General features: G+C 50.0%; 8 protein-coding genes across 8 annotated transcripts; 3 read left to right on the top strand and 5 right to left on the bottom strand.

Moving 5' to 3' along the window:
• Nucleotides 1–248: 248 nt before the first annotated feature.
• K444DRAFT_665211 (uncharacterized protein) lies at nt 249–1,775 on the bottom strand (the record flags this gene model as incomplete). Its single annotated transcript, XM_024887052.1, has 3 exons — nt 249–811; nt 858–906; nt 978–1,775. 3 exons carry the CDS (start codon nt 1,773–1,775, stop codon nt 249–251), a joined length of 1,410 nt encoding a protein of 469 aa, XP_024734626.1.
• Nucleotides 1,776–3,928: 2,153 nt separating this feature from the next.
• Nucleotides 3,929–5,135, bottom strand: K444DRAFT_533860 (putative casein kinase I; the record flags this gene model as incomplete). The annotated part of the gene is made up of 2 exons (XM_024875181.1): nt 3,929–4,500; nt 4,559–5,135. The coding sequence occupies 2 exons, from the start codon at nt 5,133–5,135 to the stop codon at nt 3,929–3,931; spliced, it is 1,149 nt and encodes a 382-aa protein (XP_024734625.1).
• A 1,379-nt stretch (nt 5,136–6,514) lies between these two features.
• On the bottom strand, nt 6,515–7,076 carry K444DRAFT_33147 (uncharacterized protein). Its single transcript, XM_024871965.1, has 2 exons — nt 6,837–7,076; nt 6,515–6,776 (listed from the first exon to the last, which is right to left on the bottom strand). Exons 1-2 carry the CDS (start codon nt 6,898–6,900, stop codon nt 6,559–6,561), a joined length of 282 nt encoding a protein of 93 aa, XP_024734624.1. The 5' UTR covers nt 6,901–7,076; the 3' UTR covers nt 6,515–6,558.
• A 4,375-nt stretch (nt 7,077–11,451) lies between these two features.
• K444DRAFT_615114 (uncharacterized protein) lies at nt 11,452–12,270 on the top strand. Its single transcript, XM_024880662.1, has one exon. It carries the CDS (start codon nt 11,902–11,904, stop codon nt 12,211–12,213), a length of 312 nt encoding a protein of 103 aa, XP_024734623.1. The 5' UTR covers nt 11,452–11,901; the 3' UTR covers nt 12,214–12,270.
• A 451-nt stretch (nt 12,271–12,721) lies between these two features.
• Nucleotides 12,722–14,051, top strand: K444DRAFT_615112 (uncharacterized protein). The gene is made up of 3 exons (XM_024880661.1): nt 12,722–13,314; nt 13,421–13,624; nt 13,702–14,051. The coding sequence occupies exons 1-3, from the start codon at nt 13,140–13,142 to the stop codon at nt 13,791–13,793; spliced, it is 471 nt and encodes a 156-aa protein (XP_024734622.1). The 5' UTR covers nt 12,722–13,139; the 3' UTR covers nt 13,794–14,051.
• A 609-nt stretch (nt 14,052–14,660) lies between these two features.
• K444DRAFT_593175 (HET-domain-containing protein) lies at nt 14,661–17,155 on the top strand (the record flags this gene model as incomplete). Its single annotated transcript, XM_024878290.1, has 2 exons — nt 14,661–15,777; nt 15,929–17,155. 2 exons carry the CDS (start codon nt 14,661–14,663, stop codon nt 16,732–16,734), a joined length of 1,923 nt encoding a protein of 640 aa, XP_024734621.1. The 3' UTR covers nt 16,735–17,155.
• Nucleotides 17,156–18,085: 930 nt separating this feature from the next.
• Nucleotides 18,086–22,937, bottom strand: K444DRAFT_533581 (uncharacterized protein; the record flags this gene model as incomplete). Its single annotated transcript, XM_024875163.1, has 4 exons — nt 18,086–21,830; nt 21,877–22,159; nt 22,206–22,599; nt 22,671–22,937. The coding sequence occupies 4 exons, from the start codon at nt 22,935–22,937 to the stop codon at nt 18,086–18,088; spliced, it is 4,689 nt and encodes a 1,562-aa protein (XP_024734620.1).
• A 408-nt stretch (nt 22,938–23,345) lies between these two features.
• Nucleotides 23,346–24,605, bottom strand: K444DRAFT_32962 (uncharacterized protein). The gene has a single exon (XM_024871947.1). It carries the CDS (start codon nt 24,514–24,516, stop codon nt 23,755–23,757), a length of 762 nt encoding a protein of 253 aa, XP_024734619.1. The 5' UTR covers nt 24,517–24,605; the 3' UTR covers nt 23,346–23,754.
• Nucleotides 24,606–25,143: the final 538 nt, after the last annotated feature.

The following is a 25,143-nucleotide window of genomic DNA, read 5'->3' as shown; positions in this document are numbered from 1 at the left end:
ATCGCAGCCCTTTCCTATTCAGTGCTAATCATCAACCGCCTGCTTGTGGGAATTATGAATGGCGAAGCTATGAGGGGACTTTCGAACAAAAAATTTACCACACGAAGTTTCATTCTGATATGAACACAACTCAACATAACCAGTCTAGCAACGTTCCACTAATTAGTAAACTACACCTCTCTTACTCAACAGGAAAACATCTCCCAAGATGCTTCCGTTTCTCATCCTCCATCATACACGTTCTGCAGTCAATCAACTAAGCACCTATGTACACCAACTCTACAAATCTCAGTCCTCGTCCTCGCACCGATCCAAAAGAACCCTCCCTTCTCATCAACCCCATCCGAGCAAGCTTTCCCTCCATTATGCCAAGCAGTCGCATCCGCTACTTCTGCCATGTCGTCGTGCCACTTTTGATAAGCTATGCCGACCTCTTTCACTTTCTCGTTGGCTTCTCTCAAGGTACTGAAAATACCGTGAACTTTCAAACCAGGCTCTGGGCCAGTATCAGGTCTGGCGACTCCAACCATTGCCGTCTCTGCAACGATGAAGATCTCTTGTCCAGACTGAACGCTTCGTAAGCTAGCTGGAGCTTGTCCCGTATTCTCATCTCCAATCTGGACAAGCATTCGAGTGGACGTGCCCCTGACGTTCTCTCTTGCTTCTTCGATTTTACGGGTTGCTTTTTCGAGTGTATTAAACAGGCCGTGGATTTGAATTGATGCTGTATTTTCGTCTATCGTTGTGGGAATGGCGCTCACGAGAAAGAGTTGTGTCGAGTATGGTGCATATGCTTGTAGTTCGGCAGCATCTGGATCGAGCAGACAGGCTGAATTGATTAGCATAACTCAATGTACCAAGAGGGGGTCGGAAGGCTCTTACTGGAATGGATTTGGGGCGGATGTGCTACTCTGTTGAAGCAGTGGTTAGCTATGCTGACTTTAAGACTTCAACACTAAGTCGGAAAGAGCTCAAACCTGAAAGCCAATTTCTTCTTCCTCAGGGTGTACCACGTCGATTACCCTCTTGTAAGCAGATACATGCGCAGCACCTGTAGCAGGATCCGAGCCATCCATCTTAAACTCTCGCAATCCGCCCCAGGATAAGGTCCCATCAGACCTCTCTGTGCATTTCGAACTGCAAAGCTGAGCAGCATCCTCTCCACGCCAGCCAAACATACCGAACAGCTGCCTTATCTTCTCCGCATACGCACTCGCAACCTCTTTCACCTTGTCATTTGCTTCCTGCACTGTATCGTAGACGCCTTCGAGATCGGCCTGCGGATCCCCGTTGAACAGGTTGGTGTCCTTGACTTCCGTCCAAACATTCAGGACCACGAAAACTTCCTTCCTCATATCGTGCCCATTCGATTGTACCCGAGTCTTCGAGACTTTACAGTTTATCAGATCTTCCAAGATCGGTGGCCGAAGTGCGGGAGGGAGGTGGTTGAGGGGGGAGAGTTGCTTCGTCCCCATCTTCGTGCCGACCCAGAACGCTGTGCCGTCACTCCGGACACCTTGCTCCTTGGTCTTACCTCCATTGCGCAGCTCCAGAATCTTGGACCATTCGGAGTCAGGCTGAATCGATGCGGTCTTCTCCATTAACAAAGAAGTCTCTTCCTTAAAGTGGAGGGCTCTGTGTCGAACGTTCTGGTTTGCGGCGAACAGGGAGGAGTAGACGTCGATCCTGCCGAGTTGTGCAAGTTTCTCGTTAATTCCGCAGAGGGCTACGACATAGAGCTGCTGCTCATTTGAAGGAAATATAGAGGTCGACATATTGTAGGCCGTTAATGAATGTTCGTGGAGCAAGAGCGTGGATTCCTTAGGCGTGAAATGCCTCCCAACCACTCTCCGACAAAGAGGCTAATTCAAGAACACAACCTCACCATCTCCAGTATAATTTCTCAAGGCCCTTTCTTCAGAGCCGATAAACGTTTTCTAACCGTTTCCAAAACGTTTACAGAACCAATACCACATATCACTTCTCTCCAGCTCCCGCTCCCCAACCACTAACTCAAATATAACAAGACATTAAGGATCAGCATCACCCAAGCCTCTGCTGAAAAGGTTAAAAACAGCTCTGGAGTTTTCTCGAACAATGTTACTCTTCTAGCATCACGAGCTCTCTCTTCGCACCACTTGTTCCCCTAACAGACTCGAGCAAGAGCCCTCAGCTCTCCAGCTATGATAACACCCACCCAAGCCATGTTTAGACATGGCGAAGCATCATTGTGAATGAAACAGAGTTGTCTCCTTGCATCTCCCTCTCGCAAAGAAAGTGATCGAAAGCGTCTTGGTGGTCATCCGAAACCACGTGACCAAAAGCACCCAAAACCGGAACCACACCTATTTCCTCTACCTTACCCGTCGTCGCACCTTTCGACAATGGGACTCGGGGCCTGGACCTCACTTTGTCTCAGCACCGCGGAAGAACCTGTCAGATTCATGAGTGCAACGATTGTGCCAGCAACAGCTGGACGTTTACGAACGGTGCCGCCTGATCTCACCTCCCTCCCTCCTGCCATTCGTTTATCGTCCCCTCTACCAACCACTACTCACTCCATCTCCTCACCACTCTCAATCCCGAGCGCTTGCCCAAGAAGCTCCGCTTTAGCCGTCAATGTACCAGGCTATGCTGATAAATCACATGATCACTCAAAACAAGTCAGTAAAAAGGGACAGTTTTGGGTTGCCATGGTCAAATGTCATTATTCGCAATGTATGTGTATTCGCCAGTAGAAGCCATCGTGATTTGCAGATCGAGCAAGCGGCCCCGAAGGACCCCTCACCCTCACCACTATCTACCCAGCAACCACCCAGCATGCTATCATAAACGCAGCGCGCTTTGCTATGCTCCCTTCCCATCCCCAAATGCAATTATCACATCCCCACATCCACAGTGCGAAAAGAAAAACGAGAGAAAGTCATGCGATGGAAAAGACCTCCCCAGAAGCTGCGACCCATTTTCTACCCCCGGAGTTGAGTGCCAAGTGTGTCGTGCCATATCCATGATGCCTGAAAGTGCGCCGTGCCGCTGTTCCAAGTCGAATGCCACATTCACATCTGACTACCCATCCCCAATGTTCACCCCCTAATCAACACCCCCGGACGTCCCCTCATCCACACAATCGAAAAGCAAGTAAAGAAACAAGGAAAAAGAGATAGGAAATCGTGCTCTGCAAAACATATGTATCTCGGAAAGAACAGAGGGATCTGCTCTGGATGCTCTTGACGAATGATGTGGAGAACGTCGTCGAGGATGCAAACGAGCTTGTGTGACCATGTTCCTGCTTCGTTTCGTGACCAAAATGTGACCGGCGATGTCGAATAACTTGGGCGTGCGTATCCGATCGATGTTAATGCCGTAGTTGTTCCATTGTTGCTCCGAAAATTGGATGTCATGACATCGGCATGCCGTTCGATTACCTTCGACCTTGCCGACGATGCTCACTCGGGTGTGAGTTGTCCTGCAGAAGTCGAAGCTGCTCGAGCCATATGTGAAGATCCATGAATTCGAAGAGTGGTAAGAAAAGAGAGCATTCCAGAATGAGATGAGTTTTGGTTATAAATCGGGCCAGTACCAGTCTTCCACAAGACATTCAGGTATGGTCAGCAACGGAGTTGAGATTAAGTAAGACGAAACTGCCGCGAGTCGAATATCGAGAGTCGAGATCGGTCAAGGAGAATCGCCAAAGGAAAATAATCAATACCACTGCTGCCCAGTCTGATCATCCCGCTTCGGCCGGTAAGGACCAGATGTATATCCAGGGCCAGTTGCTGCACCTTTCGAGGCAGAGCGCAGCCTATTTTCGGAGACTATAGCGTCAGCCATCCAGTCAGCATACTGTTCTCCTCGCGGCCAGCGTCATCGAAGCACACTAAACGCGCCGAGGAAAATCCCCTTACAAGGAACCGGGCTAGCGAGACACTCACATCCTATCACTTCCACCGACGGCTCTATTGGTATCGGGAGTGTCAACACCAGCTCCACTGGCACCACGCTCCATGACCTTGCGGGCGCGGGATCCGGAAATGGCTCCTGGCTTGGATGCACTGGAGGCGTGCTGGGGGGTCGGTCCACCGGCAGTGGCAGCATTGGTACGGGTACGGCCGGGCTTCTCGTCATCATCCTGGTTGGGCTGTTGACCGGCGGCCTGGGCAATGGCTTGGGCATTCTTCTGGTACTTGTAGACGGTCCAATCGAAGACATAGTCATACTGGAAACCCTCACGGACGAAGAGATCGCGGAAGATCTTTCGGAGGTAAGAGTAGTCCGGCTTGTCATCAAAGCGGAGGGAACGAGTATAGTTGAGGTAGATGGCAAACTCGTTGGGGAAACCTCGGCAGAGAACCTCAGTGGGAGTTGTCATCTTCTTCTCCATGATGCGGTCATACTTCTGCTTCTTGGTAGCAGCCTTGAGACCTTGCCATGGGAGGGAGCCACGGCAGAAGTACAACATAACGTATCCGAGAGACTCCATGTCGTCGCGGCGGGATTGCTCTACAGGAAGAATTAGTCTTTCAATGCTCAGGCATATGCAGGGTTTGCAGGGACGTACCGACGCCCAAGTGGGTGTTGATGGAGGCATAACGAGCAGTTCCGGTCAAGTTCTTGTTCTCCCTATAAGGGATGTGGAAGTGGGTCTTGGGGTCACGGTATTTCTTGGCCAATCCGAAATCGATGACATTGACCTGGTTGCCGCGCTTGCCGATGCCCATGAGGAAGTTATCAGGCTTGATATCACGGTGGATGAAGGACTTGGCGTGGATGTACTCGATGCGGGAGATGAGTTGATCGGCCAACAGAAGAACGGTCTTCAAGGAGAACTTGCGGTTGCAGAAGTTGAAGAGATCCTCCAAGCTAGGGCCGAGGAGATCAAGAACCATGGCATTGTAGTCACACTCGGTACCGAACCAGCGGACAAATGGGATACCGACACCACCAGCGAGCGACTTGTAGACACGGGCCTCATATTCGAGTTGGGGGTGCTTGGCCTTGACCGACTCAAGCTTGATGGCAATCTCTTCACCAGAGATGATGTTGGTGCCGAGGTAGATATCACCGAAGCTGCCACTTCCGATCTTACGACCGATGCGGTACTTGTTGCCGACGCGAAGATCCTGCCGGAGAGACATGTCAGTTCATATTTGTCAAAGAAGTCATGAGCAGCCGTGATGTGAGGGGTGAAGTTGGGAATGGTGTACACTAGCACGAGGCTGTGGCCAAGATCAAAGGCGACGCGGACATCTTCTTGATCTCGACCCCAAACAGCACCAGCGTGTGTGATAATGGCAAGAAGGCGCTCGCAGAGGCTGAAGAAAGGGAGTATAAACCAGAGGATTAGATTTCGACTTGGAAGCGGGTGGATTCACCATAGTAGTCATATTGAGGTTGAACTATGGACTCTGGGTATCGGGCTGTCCGATACGAGAGTCGAGTCGTTGGGTATGGGTTGTGTGCGGGCGATCGATGGAGTAGGTCAGTACGGGAGGTGTTGTTGCTGGGAGGGATAGGATCTGTGATGAAGAAATTTGTCAGTCGGTGAGCTGTTCAATCAGGCTGCCAAACACGAGCGGTGTGATTGATAGGCGTCGTAAGTGGCCTGGAGAAGGCGAAAAGAAAGCAGCCTGCTCGGGACTGAATGGAGTGTAGAGGAGCAGGTCGGCCGATGCTGTCGAGGCATGCGTTGGGAGGAGGGGAATGTATCCGGTACGTACCTATCTGTGCCCAAGGGTGAGGGAGGGACTTTGGTTGCAGATCCCGACCGTGGACGGTTTCGTGATCCGGGTGGTCGAAAGCTGCCGTAATCAGGGACGGCGGAGGACGTTACGTGACTCTCTCGACCGCTCGTCGTGGGCTGGGCTTCAAGAGATCAATGATCACGCGTGGGAGAGGATGTCGGTGGGTTGGTGATGGCGGGGAGGAGTCGTCGATTGAGGATCGAAGAGTTCCAGCAGAGATGGTGTTTCTCGCTTGGGGCTAGCGTCTCTTGGGTGGCGCTTTCCCTTTTCGGGCGGGACTCAAATCAATGGCAGTGAATGGGTCAATGGGAGGGCCAGCGAGTCGGCAGAGTTGGAGAGATCGTCGCCCCTGCAATCACAGGAATAAATAGACCACGACGGCGCCGTTGGAAATGCCTTTGTCAATGCCGCGCCAGGCCGGAGATTATTATTATGGGAGAGCCTCAAGTTAAGTTTCCCATTATCGGGACGATCATTTATTTATTGTGTGCTCTCTGTGCACACAACACCTCGCCGTCGCTCTCGGCCTCCCCCATTCTTGCATCCTGCTGCTGGCAAGGCCGCCCAAGTGGTTCGCATATGTTGCTCCGCTGCTGTGGCCATGGCCGTCTCGCCGTCTCGCCGTCTCGCTCAGGCTGCTTGGTCTTGGAAAGCCTGCTCTGGAAGCCTGAAAGAGGGGCAGGGAGCAAATGGCAGGCCGAGGGCAGCAAAGGGCGCACATCCAGCTGACAGCCAGCAGCCGTCCCCTCCTGTCCCTCCTGTCCCTCCTTGCCCCCTCTCGCCCCCTCTTTCTTCCTGCTCCTGCCTGCCGACCCTCTCACGCCTCTCCCAAGTCACCGAAGCCCGACGGTGACGCCAAAACTTCACAGCCTCGCCGCCCAAGCAGCCCAACATCCAAACCCGCGCCCCCAGCCGCTGGCTCCGCCCTCTTCCACAGACTCCGGCCAGCTGCGAGTGCACGCGATACTTGATATCCCATACAGATGAGGGAGGGTTCTGGGATCATAATACTTGCAACGAGAGGAGAGAGAATCGCTGGATAGGGGCATCAATCGTCAATATCCATGGCACCCGTCGCCAAGGCATGATACGCACAGGTTACTGTACTACTAAGTGGAGGCATTCGTTTCAAGGAGTCTCGGGCCTGGATTCGCCTCATCCATTCATTGCGCGATTAATAACTCCAGTCTCCAGCCGGCGGGCACGAGCATCGAGTCGACTCGTGCTTCATAATTCTTCGTCAGACGCTTTCCAACCGTGGCGGAAGTCATTTGACAGGCCGATGTCCACCGTCACCGTCACCGTCACCGTCAACCTGTGACTGCACGACGGTGACGTGAAAAATACAGGCTCTTGTTACCAGTAGAAGTCGTTGCTTCTTCCTTGCTGTAGCCTCCGCATTTGCCTTGCTGCTGAACACTCAGCGCGCAGCCGTCCCCGTACGGACGGGGGTCCAGCTGCAAAAAGTCGTGCTGAGTCGAGACCGCCCAAATACAGAGACCGCTCCCTCCAATGGCCGCAATCCCAAGCATTCGTCGGCATCAATGGCGGCATTGGGCCTCCTCTTCGTACTCACCGTTATCCAAAATGTCAACTGAACTCCAGTCGGGCCGTTGGGATCCAAGAAAACGAGACGCCTGCATAAAGTTACTGTACCGCAATCAGCGCTCCTACACAACATCTCCCCCGTCCCAGACAAAATCCCCCCACCCCTCCAATCATCACCGTCATCCCTCACGATCCCCTCATCCTCATCAGCCTCTCGCGGTGCCTCAACCTCCTTCCCGCATCCAACGTCGTACCGTCAAACTACTGCGTCAAAAATCCCACCCCGTCCCTCCAATCACCAAAATCCATCAGAAAATGTTGCCTCTCCGCATCCAATGAAACCAGGAAACTGGGCTGCCAACACTCCAGCCTCACTCTTCTCACCCATACGGATGGGTCCCCACGAACGCTAGTCTGCAAACAGCTCACTGTGCATCAATAGCTCCGCCGCCCCTCCCATTGATTCACCGAATATCAAGAACGAGACGATTCGACACCAAATATGACAGATATTCAAGCCTTCTTATCATCACCAAATGATAAGAATATCCCCGTTACTGTACCTCATGTTCAGCATTTGCCCGACCCTAACTCGAACTCTCGGCACCTGTGACGGCAGTGGCTTCGCCTTCCTCGCTTCCCCGTGAATCCTCAACAGCTCCCAGCAACACCTGATCCCATCGAACACGGAATTTATAAATAGCCGCATTGAAATCAATTCTCCGGCACAGCAGTGAGCTTATCTTAACCTCAATAACAACACCCGAAATCCTTTAAATTTCAATACGAGGCCGGAGGTTAGCGTAGAAAAGCATAAATAACAGCGGGGCGGAGCCCTGGCATAATTGAGATGCGACAGCACTGACAGAAAAGAGAGACTGGGCGGAGCGGACACCATTTACCGCTCTTGGATGGCATTCAGCTTTATCTGCCGAGTACGGAAGTTTTTGTCGGGTGTCTTTAATGCTCATCCGCTTTGTTTGAATTGTTTCTTGGTATGAGGAAAAGTGTGCGGGGATCTTGAAGTCGAGAATCACGAGATGCTTGCTTTGGAATTCAGCTCTGCAATCGAGCCTCTTCGAAGGAAGAACATTTGGGAAGGGGTTTTCGAAGTGCAAGTGCGATCAATTATCATTTCTATTATTGACAGGTAATGCATTGCAGTTTTCTTTGACGACTGTCTGATACGAGTTGCAGTCGTAGCCCTCCTCGGTTCCAAGTTTGTTCTTGGAATTGAATTTAGCACATCGTCACTAAATCTTCTTCTTCCTCATTTCTGCCTTTCAATTCTTTAACTGTTTTCCAAGGCAGTAACTATTTTCGTGGTCCAATTACCATGCCATCAATACATCCCGCCCCTGCGAAGCTGGGAGCAATGGATTTGGCCTCGACCCTCTCCGAAACCCCGAGATCAGTCTGTAACTCTCTTTTTGTTCAATCCTCGATCAGGAGCGAAACCCTCGCAGTCTTGCCTATCAGCGGTTTCCATCAAGAGTGTCTTCTTAGGAGACCCACTCGATGATTTCCAGAGAATTTCGCACGGGAGCAACGATGAACGACAATCGCGAACGGGGCGAAGAGTCACAACGCTTCAAAATATCGGGAGGGTTCCTTTTTAGAAAGCACTTCTGTCTTCGCAACTGTACACCACATGCGGTAACGCAATTCTGATGTCTGGTTCGAACTTCTCTTCCTGTTCCAGATCCACATCTTGGATTCAGGGGCTGTTCGGTCACGTGCCAATCACCGTTCACCCCCCTTTTTCGGAAACCAAATGCACTTCCAATTTCAAGCAACAGTACATAAGTCACAGTCACAGCCTCCTGGCTCACAATTCAATGCTAGTGGTCTCGGTAATACTACAACAAAGTATATGCCAATATTGGATCACCCTCGGTAGTGCACAGTGTGAGAAATGAGTAGAGTAGAGTAGAGTAGTGGGCCCTACTCATATTCTACTCAAATAAATTTCTCACTACTCATACTCTACTCAATACTCTACTCAACTACTCTAGAATATTCTAGAGTAGTTGAGTAGTGTGCACGTGATATTACACGTGATATTACACGTAATACGCTAGCCTAATTAGGTAAGGCTCCGGAGTGGCCCGAGTCTAGCGCCACTGCACTACCCAATCAAGTAGTGGCGAGGCTTGGTAAGTAAGGTAGAACCTTAATATATTTATAGGCTTCCTCAGCTATTAAGGGCAAACTCTTCTCTCAAGGTGCTCTTATTATCTAAATTATATAATAGACTTAATAAGAGTACTATTAAGATAATATCTTACTTAAAAAGCTAGGGATTATTTAAAGAAAAATAAGAAGAAGTAAAAAGAGAAGGAAAAAAGAAGGAAAAGAAAGATTCCGAGAAGGGAAATCTGTTTTTTTATAGAAGAAAAGTAGTATTTAAGTAGCCTTTTATAAGCTCTAGCTTAAATTATACAGTGCTGCTTAATAGGTACCTTATTTATTTATTAATAATTAAATAAATATTAATTTATTACATTCACGTGACTTGCACGTGACTACTCTTGAGTTACTCTAGAGTAGTACTCTACTCTACTCTACTCAAGTACCATATTACGCTACTCAAACTCTACTCTACTCTACTCAAGACTACTCTAGAGTAGCTTGAGTAGCTTGAGTAGTTTTTGCTCACACTGGTAGTGCAAAACATTGCACAGATTGCGCATTTGGAACCACATTTTTAGAGTATATTTCCCCGGACTCAACCTCTCCACCAACGCAAATTGATCCAAAAAGGCTACTTCCCCGTTTCTCAAATCTCCATTCCCTATCCTAGAATGTTTTCTGTTCTCCTCCTCCTCCCGTCCGCACAGTTGATCGTCGAATTTTCTGGCTCCTGAAGCACCAATCATTCAATCCACGACTTCAGAATCCCACCATAGTCCAACTGACCTCTCTCTGGGGTGCTCTGCCTCTCATTCTGAGCCTGGTCTCGGCATCTGCAATTGACCGCCGTCAATCAGCAGCGCCGACACCGAGCTCGGCGTTGATCCAAACCACCACCAAAGCCGAGACTCTGAACGGCCTCGCAGTCCTGGATGCAGACACCGTGCCTCGATAAAATTGAAAAAAAAAAAAATTTTTAAATAAAAAAAACTTAATTGTCACGGTTACGGAAGTTAATATAAAAAACCAATTTGGTTTTCGGCCCGGATTTCGGCGGATCACGATGAACCGGAGGCGCGTTGGGAGTCCACCCCTGGTACTCTTCTTTACTCCAGCACGGCTTGTAGCAGTCTGAACACATTTCAAAAATTGCAGCTTGATTGTACAGTTGTCTGATAAGTGTGAATGCTGGGTTCGGTTTTCAAGTCTAGGCAATTAATGAATTATGAAGCATTGGTGATTTAGGCAAGGTCGAAGAGCAGCTTTCCGTTACGTCAAATTTCCAATGCCTTCTTTCATCACGTCCGGGCCGAGCCCTAATCACGTCCCTTCTCTCACTTCTTCTCCTCCGCCGACGCATTCTCGATCTGCCTTGTCGAGAATCTTCGAGAAGATGGTGGCCGGAGCGATGTACGCGGTCGATGGTTTGCACAACGGGCAAAAAGTTAGTTGCCAAACCCGTACGTGTCCTAGATGTGGACAACGAGCAGCAGGGGCGATGTCCAGGGGCTCATAAGAAGTGAGGGCATGACCAAGAGGGCACAAGCAGTGGCGATATCCGCGCCGCACCGATTCCTGCTGAGCTGGTGAGCGGCGCCGGCAAGAACAATGCACAGGATGCACTCGAGGGCCCATGAGAGAACGGAGAGTTTATCGTAGAGACCTAGATCAAAATAACAGCTGCCGTGCGGGTAGAGCGTCAAGCTTGTGGGCTTAACTACGAGGATGTCTATGAGCTAGTGTAGGATGGAAGATGCGGTGCCGAGAAGATTGGCTTCTTTGCCGAAACCCATGAGGTGGTGACACCCGACCCAGCCGGGAATGCATGCTCACACGACCATCATTGAAGAGAAAGAAGAATCAAGACACTTGCCTACACCTTTTAAGGCAGCATTCTCCGCCAAGACTTGAGTTTGCCGCAATGGTCAGCGTCCTGAGGTGGTTTAGAAGGGGATCAACTGGGGTGATTGGTCACAATGGCGTTCAGATTGAACATCATGTCCCCAACGCACATGTCAGTGGGATTGCACGCAAGCTTTCGTTGGATTTTGGCCATTGCTTGTAAGTACTTGCACCAAACCTAAAAACAGCTGCTTTCCAAATTTCTGATATGGTGCTAGATGATCGTAGCCATCCAGCAGTCAGAACCTACATTTCTATCTCGTTCAGAGTAGTTAACCACCCCTTTTTGTGTACACCAACCCTCGCTGATGCAGCAGCCCCTGGGTTGCGTCGCTGGTCTCCCTTCACTCCTCGATAAGGCTCGAGGGCTCGAAGATGGCGAATTGGACGCAGAAAGCACGGCAAGCTTGCCTCAGGATGTCTGGAACTCGTTTGCTTTTCTCATCCTTGCTCTGAAGTGATGGTTGCACTCTCTCGAAGTCGAGGGTGATGGAACACTGTATTGGACCATGAATAACGCATGTTCTGGGTCAGTCCGCGAGTGTCTTGAATCTCGCTATGATCATTTTCTTTCCCTATGGTTTCCAAACGTGTGGATGCAAACGCTATGACTCACCTCTGGACGTTCGAGGTGGTTTTTACTACGAAGATGGAGGTGCTGGAGACTGTCTTTGCCGAGAGCTTGAAATCCTGCGATCTTTTCAATTATGTCCCGCCGGAGGACATCATTGAACTCTCCACGCTGCTATGCCAAGCTATGCAGTGTCTGGTCCAGGACAGCATGAAGCTGTACGGACCTGCGTCCACATCACTGCGCTCTGGACTGCGAAGACCTCTTTCAAAACTACTGGGTCAGGCTGTCGCGATCGTCTCGACTGGTGTCAAGTAATGAGAGAGCGTCTTTTGCGCAAAAGCTTTTTAGTTATGGAAAGACTTAGAAGTGGCGGGAGAAGCACATTTGCAGAGAGAGGCGAGACAAGCTACTCGTAATGGTGTTTAAATCACACTTAAGGGTCGGAAACTATGTAATAGCACCTCCCAAATAGCGTGAATCGCTACACCCAATCTTTCTTCCTCCCTTGGACAAGGGACTGCTTTTCGCCCCCACCACGACCTCCGTCATTGACTCCTTCTACGCAGTTAGGAAGGATTTGGTCTGAGGGTGCGAGGTTATTTTAGCCTATCTGCAGCTAGCCGAGAATACGAGTACCTCTCGCCGTGTCAGACAATGGTCACTTGATACCTTGCGGGATAAAGTTCAGTTCGCAAATAAGCAGCGGCGAAATAAAGCACCCGGGTTTGTCAATAGCCTGACGTGGTGTGACCATGACGGCAGCCGAGTTGAACTTGTGCATAATGTTGCAACAGCGAAGTTCATCTTCCAGAGTCTTAGAGAACGAATGGCAGAGAATTAAAACCAAATATTTTATTTAGAATCTCTCCCTACTTCTATCAGAAGAGAGGTGAGAGGTCTTAGGTGGCGTTTCGCTTCCAGAAGCTAGGGTGTAGGGGAGCCTCTTCTTCGCACACGCTTACATGACATCAATTCTTACGACACACGGCATCCTACATCTTCTCGATGGACCATCGCTTGGTGTTACCACTTTTCACTCACACCGCTTTCACTCCCACAGCTGGTGGACATCTTGTCAGATGATATGCTCAATACGAGCCTTGGCATGACAACGTGACCCCAGCTTTGGCACCCTCTCTATAAATTCAAAGATAGATGACTACCCTCCTCTTCAATGACTCTGTTTAATTTTAACCTGTTCTAATTCCTAAAGTCTGAAAAGAACAACCAGAGTTTTCAAAATGCAGCTCACACTCCTTCCCTTCTTCCTCCTCGTCAACCTCCCCTTCCTCCTCGCTGCTCCAGTTACCGACGCCGACCCACCGTTTGCCTACGAACAGCTAACCTTCATCTTCGCTGGCGGGCCAGCATCTTATACTCTAACATTCCCCGCAGACGGAAATATGTATCCAACGAGTACCTCCCCTCTCCCCTTTCCCCGTCTCAATCTCCTTCCTCTTGCCCACGAGCCTTCTCGCACCCCCTTCCCCCCCCCCCACAAACAAGCACTAACAACCTCTAGACAACGACCTATCCGTCTCCCTCATCGCCCCTGGCACCTTCCCCGCCTACTACGAATGCAACTTCTACACTCCCCACGACGCGACCATCGTGCTAACGGGCATGTCGTCCGCAGGCAGCAACCTTGCTGTTGGGCCGCCGCAGCCGATTACGGGCGTGGCTTGTATGGCTACAGGAGCCGGTGGACAGTGTTTGCCTAATTATGGTGAGTATTCAACCCTTTGAAGGAGAGATTTGGGAATCGAGAGAAGAAAGTAGAAGGCTGATTGAGGAATTCTGTAGCGACGTGCGAGTGGTCAGGACAGCATGGGACGTTTTTGGGGAATTGCTGTAGTGGGTATTGTGCCGCGACGAAGTGTAGGCCTACGAGTTGAGCGGGAAGAAGGTTTGGGAAAATGGTGGAAAGGATTTTGGTAAATTTTCTTTCCTGGATGGTTTGAAGGCAATGTTTTGGACACCATGGGATTCTGGCCAAGGATTCTCTTTCATCGCCTAGGGCTTGTCCTTTGCGGCGAAAAACGTTGAAATCTACTTGTTATTTCTTAGCGAACAAATGGACAAATAATCGTGCTCCATGTTCTTCTTAAGGTCTTGAAGTCTACAGTGTTCGGCATTAGGTTGGACCTACCCAACCTACACCCCTTATAGGTAGGTAACCTTACCTAATTTGAGAGCTGTAGGTAGGTTAACCTACATACAAATTTTGATAGGCCGAATAGGTTCAACCTATGACCTATACCAAACCTAAACCTAAATAAATCCTTTAGGTAAGTAACCTACGGTAGGTTACCTAGGTTGGACCTATGAAACTTAACCTAATGCCGAACACTGCTTGAAGATGGAAAAGGTGAGATTGCGAGACCTTAGCGAGCTCATTCAAGAACAAAAGGGTACAATACAGTTCTTTTCTTACACACCAACTCCTCGAATTCTAAGCTCTCGCCAAACTTCGTTACGCGTCTCAGCGGACGGAGTTGGTGATTAAGGAATACTGATATATAAGACTGTCTCTCTCTCCTGAGACCAGGCGTGGACAAAGAAGTAAGAGCATACTCCGTTGGAAGTTACTTGTGCCACGTGGATGGCGCCTGCCTCCCAACGTGGCTGAGCCGAACAATCTCTCTCTGCCGTTTCACCGTTCGTCTGTCAACCCCATTCCTTTTCTTCCATCATCACTGATACAAACCCCACCGCACAAGATGGACACTTCCAATGCCTCAATCGCTGAAACCGACAGTCCCATGAAGCCATATGAGTACCAACCAATCGACGACCCCAAAGGCAAGATCAGAATCCTCATCCTCTTGCCGCCAGCCTCGTCTGATGACCCCGAACTGCGATGCCATCTCACGACCGCGGAAATTTCAGACAGTCCATCATATGAGGCTCTCTCTTATTGCTGGGGGACTGAAGCGTTAACTGAGAGGATTCATCTTCCCAGTGGGACATTGGCGATCACTAAGAACTCGGCAACTGGATTGAAAAGGTTGCGATATCGTGACCGGCCTCGCCATCTATGGGTCGATGCTGTGTGTATCAATCAGCAGGATGATCAAGAGAAAGGCCATCAAGTTGCTTTCATGGCACAAATCTTTCGGAATGCAGAGTGCGTTTCGGTATGGCTAGGTGAAGGCAATGCCGAAATTCATGCTGGAATCGAAACCATTAGAAGACTTGCCGACTCAGCTTGGAAATATGGTCTACAATCCGATCGACCTTTCTTTTATGCCGAGCAACTTTTGGGGAAATTATGGGATAAGAATAATGGAATATCAGCTGCGCTGCTCCGGCTTTCATGGGATATCGACTTTACCTCACTTAACGCATTCTTCGCCCAGGCCTGGTTTGATAGACTTTGGATCGTCCAGGAATTTGTATTGGCATCACGAGTTGAAATCCTTAATTGTCACGACTTGTTATCATATGAGGAAGTCCTACTAGCGGTAGCTCTCGGCTTTCTGCTTGAAAGGCATCCGACTACACAACGTCTATCTGCAACGCAATTCTTCAAGACTGTCTACCTATTTAACGATAGGGAGGATTTTCACAGAAACAAACTAGAGTTCGACCTACTGGATGGGCTGTGGTTCCATGGTCGACGACTATGTACACTTGACCTTGATCGTGTCTACGGAACACTCGCTTTGGTATCCAAGGGGCCAGGATTAGACCTGGAGATAGACTACAGTATAAGCGTTGAAACGCTTTATATTCGACTGGCCTTGGAGTATCTAAAGAATGGAAATCTCGACATTCTTAATTATACTAGTGGTTATTCCAAGAAAACCCCGGCTATTGGAATCAGCCCGAGTTCTGGGTACGTTCCGGGGCCGACACTCCCATCTTGGGTCCCAGACTGTAGGTCAACTTGCGCCCTGCACGGATTCTATATATTCCCCAATCGACTATTTGTATTACCAGTTCAAAGATATTGAATGAAATCCCTTTTAACTCCAAATATTTTCATCATGCTAAATCAAAGCGAAAGCTGACGACTCAATTTTTCCAGGGAGACACGAGCGCAAGGGAACGTCATTTTTGGACACAGAACCCCCATTTCTAGCAGCGACAAAATTATCACCCAAAGTCTATTTCGAAAACTTTAATACCTATAGCGTGGGATTTGACGGTGTTTGTGTCGATATAGTCGACATTTCGATTTCCTTAACAGAGGAGATCCCGCTAGATTCCACACTGGGGTTCCAACGGGCAGTAGAAAGGGTTCGGTTGTTCGGAAATGCTTTCAGCAGCAGGACGACGACGAACTCTTATCCAATGGGGGAAGATCCAAAGTTGGCTTTTGCCCGATGCATGCTCCTGGACAATAGGGATACCGAGAGTCTGATCAGGTTAGGTAAGACAATCAGTCCCGAAGCCATGCTGAAAATGTGGGAAGACTGGTATGAGTGTCTTGTGGATAACAATGCTCCTTCTCAATCCAATATGGAATGCTCTACCGTGGCGCTTAAGGCATTGCGCGAAAAGCATCGGGCATACACCACCTCGATCTTAAATATATCTACAGGGCGGACATATATCATTACCAAGTCTGGATATATTGGAATTGGTCCTGGCTTCGCTGAAGCAGGTGACGCGATCTGTATTTTCGACGGTGCGCAAACCCCTTCTATTCTTCGAAAAGTGAGCGGCAACGAGTTGGTACCCGATGGACTTCCAGCGACTGGACAGAAAGATCCCGACCAAGATCGTGAAAGATGGAAGATTATTGGAGAGTGCTATCTTCACGGGTTTATGAATAATGAGGTGGTGGATTCTGAATGGCAGGAGAAGAGACGGCGGTTCTGGCTTGTTTGAAAACTAGTTGCCAGTTCCCTGTTACGTGCGCGTCCTTGTTTGATTTACAGCGCTGTTTTATCTGGATTGCATACGCCTTCATGCTCTCAATTTGCACGATTCAGTTTCTCACACTATTTATGTAAGCTCTATCTTCGTGTTGCACTCAGTCAATCGCATCAATTCAGCTTGACAGCAGTGTTTTTAGTTTGCCCGCCTTTCATATCTTATGTAGGAAAGAAGAGGAAGGGAATAGTCCTGGGAAGGAAGAGGAAAGAAAAGAATTGAAGGGCCTAGGAAAGGCAAGCCGAGGAGAGTCTTAAAAGGGGAAAGGAAGAGGGAGGAAAGTAGTCCAGTATTCTTAAGCGTCCCCCTTTAAAGTTTTACCTCGCGATTCTTATAAACCGCTCCCCATCATTTAACTAGCTTCTTAATAGTTTCGCCTTCATTCCTAGTTTCTATTAATTCTAATTCAATTAAATTATCGTAAGAATTATCCTTATTTTTGTATAATAATTTAAGAAGTAAGAGAAGGAAGAGATCCCCCCTCTTCCTTATTTATTACTCCTTTAACAATATGCCGCAACACCCTTCCCTTCCCTTCCTAGCGATTACGGAAGGAAAGGCGTATCTAAGCCCTAGGAAAGGAAGAGGAAAAGGAAGAAGCTAGATTTACTTGCAAAAGGAAGGGTAGGAGGGGAAGGCAGGGCCGGGGAAGGCGAGGAAAATGAGAGCACAGCTGAAAACGTGAATCTGCTGCTCTTAGCGAGGAGCGAGACGCAATAGGTAAAAGATCTGAATTCCATCCTCATGTCATATCGATCGCTCTATTATTCAGGAGCGGCCCTTCCATCTACCCTACAATATGCATGCCGCGAAACACACACAAAGAATCATATTTTACATTATCTCTTTCATTCACCATCCCATTCTCTCCCCCTTCTCTCCATCTCCCTCCTCTCAATCTGACACTGCCACCAATAAACTAGCTCGCCATCGATCAATCAATCATCATATGCATCATCCAACCCCAGCAGTGACTCCCAATTCAATGTCAATCACCGACCTCGCACTCAAAATGAAGACTAGAAAATTGCGACCGGTAGAAGACTCCAACTAAGACCCTAGAAGGACAAAACGAAGGAAGTCCTGTGGAAAAATTGAATGAAGAGATATCGAATCCTGAACCGAAAAAACGCCAGAATACCATGAATCTTGTAGTGTGTGTTGAGCGAGTGCGAGAAGACCACCGGTATGATCCAAATGGTATATGCAACAGCAATCCTGGAACCCCCACTCTCTTTCGTTTACTCAACTCCCCAAGCCCTATCCTCGGCTTGCCATTTATGATTTTCGTGGATGGAGAAGAGGATCAGATCAGATTGACCTGGCTCTTCCCAGCCGCACCCATCCCAACCTCACTTGGGTTCATCTCCCTGGACCCCGCTAACCCACCAGGCGAGATCTCACTATTACTTCCCTTTCGACTCCTCGCAACCTCTTCCTCAGCATCAAGTCTCTTTCTCCAGTCAGCAAGGCTGCCACTCAAGCCATCACCCGCATTTGATGCCGCGAGCGTATCGTTGGCTCCACGAGTAATCAGTGTTCGCTCTTCGAACTCAAACGCATTGCTGAGTCTATAGTTCTTGTTTGTGTTCTCCCAGTGAGACCGCAATGTCTCAAGCTCATTGGCAAGGCTGTCCAAGGCTGTTGAATTTCGATTTCCACCATCGTAGAGAGATGATTCGGAGACGGATTCAGAGGTTGAGAGGGTGCGCTCGTGAGATTTGCCTGGGGCAGCATTCGTGTCGACTTGCCTTGATTGGCGTCGATAGGTATCAACTGATTGCTCGACCTGGTCGAGTAGCAAGGAAACCTTTTGCTCTGCATCCTGAGCACGACGTTCCAAAAGAGCGTTCTCTTGCTGCAGTTGGGCAAGATCAGAACGTGCTTGTTGAGTCGATGTTGACAGTTGACGTTGAGTCTCCTCGTTATGATGCTTGAGTTGATCGCGCTCCTGCTGTGCAGCTGCCAATTCCTTCTTGACCTCAGCCATTTGTCGCTCCATCTGGCTGACAGATGTCTTGATGTCTGCTTGCAAAGACTCAATTTGTGTGTTGAGTGAAGCACGCTCGGATTCCCATCCAGATGAACCCTCTTTTGACAATCCCTTGCCTTCTTCAGCCTTGGAGAGGTCTTTCTTCAGTTGAGTATTATCAGACTTGGCCTTGTCCAACTCATCCTTCATGCGCTTGAGCATCTTCTCAGTGCCTTTCACGTAGTGGACTGCGGACTGATAGTCGTGTTCGAGCTGGCTTAACTTTTCTCTATAGGTTGCCTCGGCCTCTTGCTCGCGGGCCTCGAAAGTTTGCTTTGTCTGTTGGTGGGCCTGGACGCTGGAGGCTAGCTGTTGCTCAAGTTCGCGTAGACGAGACAGGTCAGGAGTATTGGCGCCTGATTGGGGACTTGACAGACCGCGGACTCTGGCCGCACCAGACGGGCTGATACCACGCTCGCCAAGGATGTCTTTCAAGGTATTGTGCTGCACATGGACAGCATTGGTCTCGAGCTGTTGATTTGCAAGCTGATACTTCATTTCTGAGTTCGCAGCTTGCAAACTTTGGACTTCTCGCATTGTCGACTGGAGCTGCTTGCGAATTGACATGCCTTCCCGGCTAGCTTGCTCTTGATACGCTTCAAGACCAGCAATACGCTCTTCAGCGCTGCGTAATTTTTCAGAGGCCGTATCAGCTGCTTGTTGGTACTTGCGAACCAAAGCATTCGAAGCTGCAGCCTGTGCTTGGAGAGCCGCAATACGGTCGTTGTTCATAGAGCTCTTCGAATTGACGTCGCGTGCGGCAACTCGATCAAGTCCAGAGAGGACAGCTTGTCGATGTGTTCGTGCTTCGGTTGCATGTTGCTCCGCCAGCTCTTCAGTATCCCGTAATCTTCGAGTTGCAGTCTCCAGCTCAGTCACACGATTCTCATGTTCTGCTTTTAGCTTGTTAAGCTTATTCTCAACTTTCTCTCTTTGAGCACGTTCTTCGTCCAATTTGCGCTCTAGGAGAATTCTCATGTCCGCGGAGGATGCGATAGCTTCACGAAGCGACTCGAAGGTGTCGCTGTGGTCCTTTGACGATCCAACGGCGTCTTGGTATTTGCTCTTCAGCTCATCTTTATCTGCCTGGAGAAGTTGCGCAGCTGAGACAGCCTCAGCGCAGACGACTGCCTCTTCCCGTGCTCTCTTTTGGAATTCATGCAACTCAGCTCTTAGCTGTTCGACCTCGCCAGAGTTTTGCTGCTTGTACATCTCCAATTCGGATATCCTGCTTTGACAAGAGTTTGAGGTATCTTCTGCGAGCTTTCGGCCACGCTTCTCTGCGTCGAGTTCAGTAGTCAGCATCTCAAGTTTACTCTGCAGGTCGCGTTGCTCGGCGAGTGCAGAAGCAAGCTTCCGGCTGATATCCGTTGATCTGTCGGTCGACATGATACCAAGATCGCGGACGCCTTCAGCGTCCGGCTGAGGGGTACTGCTTTGACTTCCAGCATGTGCAGCAAGCTTGGCCTTAGCATAGACTGCTTCTCTGACAGCTGCATCGCGCTGCTTCTCAACTTCCGCAATCTGCTTTGCAGCAAGAACGGCTTGTTTGTCAATTGATCCTTGGACATTAGCGAGCTCGCTCTTCATGGCAATCAAAGCTTCAATGAGCGGCTTGTCATCGTCATCAAACGACTCCGCGGCTCGTTGATCAAGAATTGGACTGCTTGACGGATTTGGGACGTATCCAGCTTTCCGCGCAAGTTCAAGCTCTGATGCATACCACGCGTTCCGGTTCTTTGCTGCGTCCAATTCTTTCAGAAGTGCAACCGTTTGGGAATTCCGAGCGGACCCTTTTCGTACTAATGGATTGCTAGTCTGTCTTGTTGGGGGAGGCGGTGATGTTTGGCGTGCATTTGTAACATTTCGTAGAGAAGACTGCTCGCTAGTGCTGTCAATAGAGCTCTGTTGACGGCCTGTCCGGGTCTTCGACGAGGCTCTCGTTGTTCCAACATTATTGCCCATGCTGACCGGTGGTCCATTATTCTCCACTCCCACTGGTTTCGAAGCCTGCTGGGTTTGTGTTGGGGTACGTCTTCCATTGGCCAATGGACTCTCTCGAGGCTGTGGGCTTTCTCTTCGAGCAGGGGACATTGTTCGGTTCTGTCCTTGAATCGGAGACCCGGAAATCTTTTCCACAGATGGGTTTCGGACGTTTGTGTCAATGGCTGGTCCAAATCCTCTTTCTGGCTTGCCTTGAGGCTTACCGCGTCCATTGGCGGCTGGTATTGGGCCATTTGATCGCGGGTTTGGCGCTTGCTGTTGTGGAGGAGGACCTGGTGGAGCTTGTGCCATCGAAGCTCTTGGCAGCTTTGAGCCTGGTGTGGCAGCACCTTGGGGTCCTTGAGGAGCACCAATGGGAGCTCCTTGCGGTTGCGCTGACCCAGGCGCTACTCCATTCTGGTCATTGCCATTTACACCAGGTTGCCCATTCCCACGCCCATAACCAGGTGCCATTACACTTTCCCGCCCAGGAGGTCCTTGGAGTCTCTTTGGCTCTGGTAATGTCGATCCATCTCGAGAGCTGAGGTTGCGAGTGGGTCCCATGCCATTTTTATTATCCGATGTGCTGGGTCTCCTTGCTCCAGGAACACGATCTGCAGCAGGAGCGGGAGGTTGTTGGTCGTTTGGATATCGAATCTTGCTAGTGTCGAGCAAATAGACAATTGCAAGGTCTTGAGCTTCTCGGCTTGCAGTGCTCGGTTCTCCTGCCAAAACAACAATTTGTTTGTTATAAGCTGTCATGCTGTGCCCGGATCTTGGTGATGGCGAAGGACCCATATTCTGGAATGTGTACCATCGCCTCGAGGATATCCTAAATGCAGCCAAATCTCCAAGATCTGCTCCTTCTTCCGTTCGTCCACCAAAGACATACATTACGTCGTCCACGATTGCTGCTGCGTGACCTTCCCGAGGGGCTGGAATGTAACCGATGCAGTCGAGAGCCATCCAGGCATTAGGTACAGGATCGTAGCACCAAACATCATTAAACCATTGGAAGCCATTAGTTCCGCCAAATCTATGCTTGTCAGTACAAAATGACCATACTTTGTCGTAATACTTACAGATATAATTTGTCATTGAACGTCACAATCGAGTGGTTTGTTCTCGCCGGAGGTATTTGCCCTTGAGGTGGACCTCCCTCGTCGCTATTCTGGATGAGCATCTCCCATCTGTTCGTCGGATTTTGCAATTGGTTCAAGTCGAACGCAACCAAATCGTTCATGAAATATCCTTCCACCTGACCTCCAAACACGTAAATCTTCGAGCCTAGAATATTCAACGAATGTCCATATCGTCCGGAAGGTCGAGGTCCTGCGGGCACAGCTCTGGACCATTGTCGCGTAGCTATGCTTGTCAGCAACATCCCAACATCTGTTGAGACCGAACCTACAAGTATTTAGGAGGTACAGCGTCTCATCCAGGGTATCCGAATCCTCCATCTTGGTATCTCCCCCATAGACGATGAACGCATTTCCAACGAGTAAACTCGCATGCCCAACTCTTGGTCCCGGTCCTTCAGCTGTGGTCGCCAAGGGGTAACACGCCATATTTCCTCCAGCCTCTACCATCCATAAGTCTCCCTTCACCGTAGAACTGTTTATCAACCCTCCCATGAGGTAAATATCACCCTCTTTTGAGGCAACTGAATTGACAGCGGCGCCATATCGAGGAAACGGACTTGGATGAGAGGTTGTGTATGTTAACCGCCGCTGAGACCAGGGATATAAGGAGGCATTCGGATTTGTATTCATCGATTGGACTGCAGGCGCAGAACCGTTCCGTAACTGTCGCAGTCAGCATATTGCACCAGAAATGGAGATGCGCGTCGCGCAAGTCCAGAGAAAGGTCCACTCACCGGAAGGTCCGACGTCTGCTCTACACTGGGAGCTCGGCGGACGTTGACCTGCTCTGGACTGGGTGTCGCGGTTCCACCTCCTTGCAGCGAGTTCATCGAATTATTGACACTACTTGAGGGCGTCGACGATTGCTGCACAGCGCCCTTCTCGTTCATGCGGCCATTCGAGCTGTTGAAGGACGACTGCGATCCTGCGACGCCATTTGAACCATCCTTGGCCCCTTGTGCCTTGTCCGCATTCTTCTTGCTCTTGAAGAGGAATGCCATCGTGCCATGCGCGGCCGGCAACCTCCTGTGCTATGCCAGTCTGCCCAGAACGCGCTGGTATTCGAGATTTCCAGAAATCTTTTTCGTTTGGGGTGTGAGGTTCAAGGTTCCAGTGGTGGTGGGATAGGAGATTTTGTCTGAGCTTGCCCAGGGTCCGGCCTGAAATGGCTGGGGATCTGCGATCAGAAGAGGAGCGTGGTGACGGTAGCTGGACAACGTCCTCGAGGACCGCAGTCTCGCAGCGAGGAGCAGAGATGAGAGCGACAGTAGATACCGTCTCCTTGGAGGCCGGAGATGTCGTCGGGGGTGCGAAATTGGAGTAATGGGGATTGTCGATGATGGAACCCGGTCAATGATGCAGGCTCGCTCTCTTGCGCGCTCCGAAATAATTCGCTTAGGAGCAGCGAAGTCAAGAAGGGGGTCTGAGGTTCAACATCAACGTCCAGTCAGCACTCCGAATCCGCTTTAATATTTGATATTGGCAAGAATGCCGTGTAGGATTGAGTGCCGCGGGCTTTTAACATAATCTGTATGTACAAAGAAAGGAGGCTCTCCTCTCAAATTTTCAAGTCTACCATCACGTCCACGCTGCTCGCCACCACAGTTCATTGAGCCAGCCGGCACCCCTGACCAGAAACGAACATGAGGTCTCAGTTGAGAGTGCAGGGCTCAACCGGCGCCATGCTGGTTTGGGCAACGGCGGTTGTTTCATCAAAGGGAGAGGATCGGGACGTGATTTTAGAGTTTTTTGTATTCTGGAGGAAATCTCCAAACTTTATTGAAGCTGGTGGAAGGGAAGAGGATATATTCCCTCTGCCTATCTGAGGATCTGGATTCTGGGGTGCTGGAGCTCTGAAGCTGGAGATGCGTGGCATGCCGCATTAGGTTTATGGGTGCTTCGATTGCATTGTGCTTCGTGACAAGGAAAGGTTCCAGGTGACCACCGCGCACCCCTCTTAAACATGACGATCCTCCAGGATTCGCAGAGTGCGTGAGCAGAGAACAGGAATAGAAATGGAAGGCCTCGGCAGAGCTTCAAATATTTGCCTTCAGGCTCAGCAAGACAAAAAACTGCATCATCCACAAATATGCGCACTGCATGGGGCACATAACCCGTCACAACGGAATCGCTTGTGGCGTGGTGGCATGCTGTTGTGTTAGAGTGGAATGGCATAAGGATAGGAGCTCCATGGGCGCTATGCTCTCTGCTGTCCATCAGTATGTCTCCCGTCACAACAGTTTGATCGGGAAACGGCCTCAGCAGCGTTAATTGGGTTGCCCGGGAGAGGATACGTCTCAGGATCTGATAATTGTGCAACGCAGACATCACGATCGGCCTTTGTGCAGCCTTCTGTGACCTGATCAGCAACAAGTGCGTTGGTACCTGGTGCTGAAGGAATCTGGCGGTACCAAAAGCATTATTGGGAGATGCAATTGGCCATGGCCTGCGGAAGTTGACCAGTAAATGCTGTGGGCGCCTAGAATAGCCATGACAAGGTACAACGTAGGAGGCGAGTGCAGCCATACAAAGCCAATGAATCTCGTCAGGGTGAGGGCTGGCAGGAGGGCTGGCTCTCATCTCGTCTGATCTGACCCGAAGCCTCACCTGCAGCTGCAGCACCAGAGGCGGTTGAAAGAGGGAGAAAGCGTCTTTGACTTTGAGGTCGGTGAAGTCGGTCTGTTTCTACGCACACAGCGCAGACATACATGCACGGCGATAGGGGAGCGTCTGTGGGGCAGGTCCCAATTGGGTATCGCGCCCTTCGGCACAGGGTGGCCTCGCTTCGGTGGCCGGGACTCCTCTTGGCTCTTGTTGGCGTTGAGGCTCCCTCGAGCCGGTTATGACAAGCTCGTGACATCTTTGTGCCGCAGCTCGAGACCTAGATCGGTGCACACTGGTGAATTCGGATACGAATGCCTCTTGCTCAACTTCGACTGCCCACACCCCGCGCATGCAATTCAGCATCATCTGCAGCGTCTGGATTCCCGTGAGATCCGCTATCAAGTTGTTCGCAGTGAGTAATGCCCAGCAAAAGCAACATCCGTGCAGGGGAGAACTTTCTCGTATTGGCCGACGAAAGCGAAAGTGTTTGCCTGACTGACCATGCCAGACCGAAGCTTCCCACCGCCACACCGACTATTGAAGACCCTCGAAGACGATCCGCTATCGATACCGGGCGCATCGAAACCCCACCGAAGACAAACA

This window comes from Hyaloscypha bicolor (assembly GCF_002865645.1).
Source record: "Hyaloscypha bicolor E unplaced genomic scaffold K444scaffold_116, whole genome shotgun sequence".
In the NCBI taxonomy this organism is placed as follows: domain Eukaryota; kingdom Fungi; phylum Ascomycota; class Leotiomycetes; order Helotiales; family Hyaloscyphaceae; genus Hyaloscypha; species Hyaloscypha bicolor.
The sequence above is the reverse complement of the archived record's forward strand: the minus strand, read 5'-3'. Positions and strand labels throughout refer to the sequence as shown.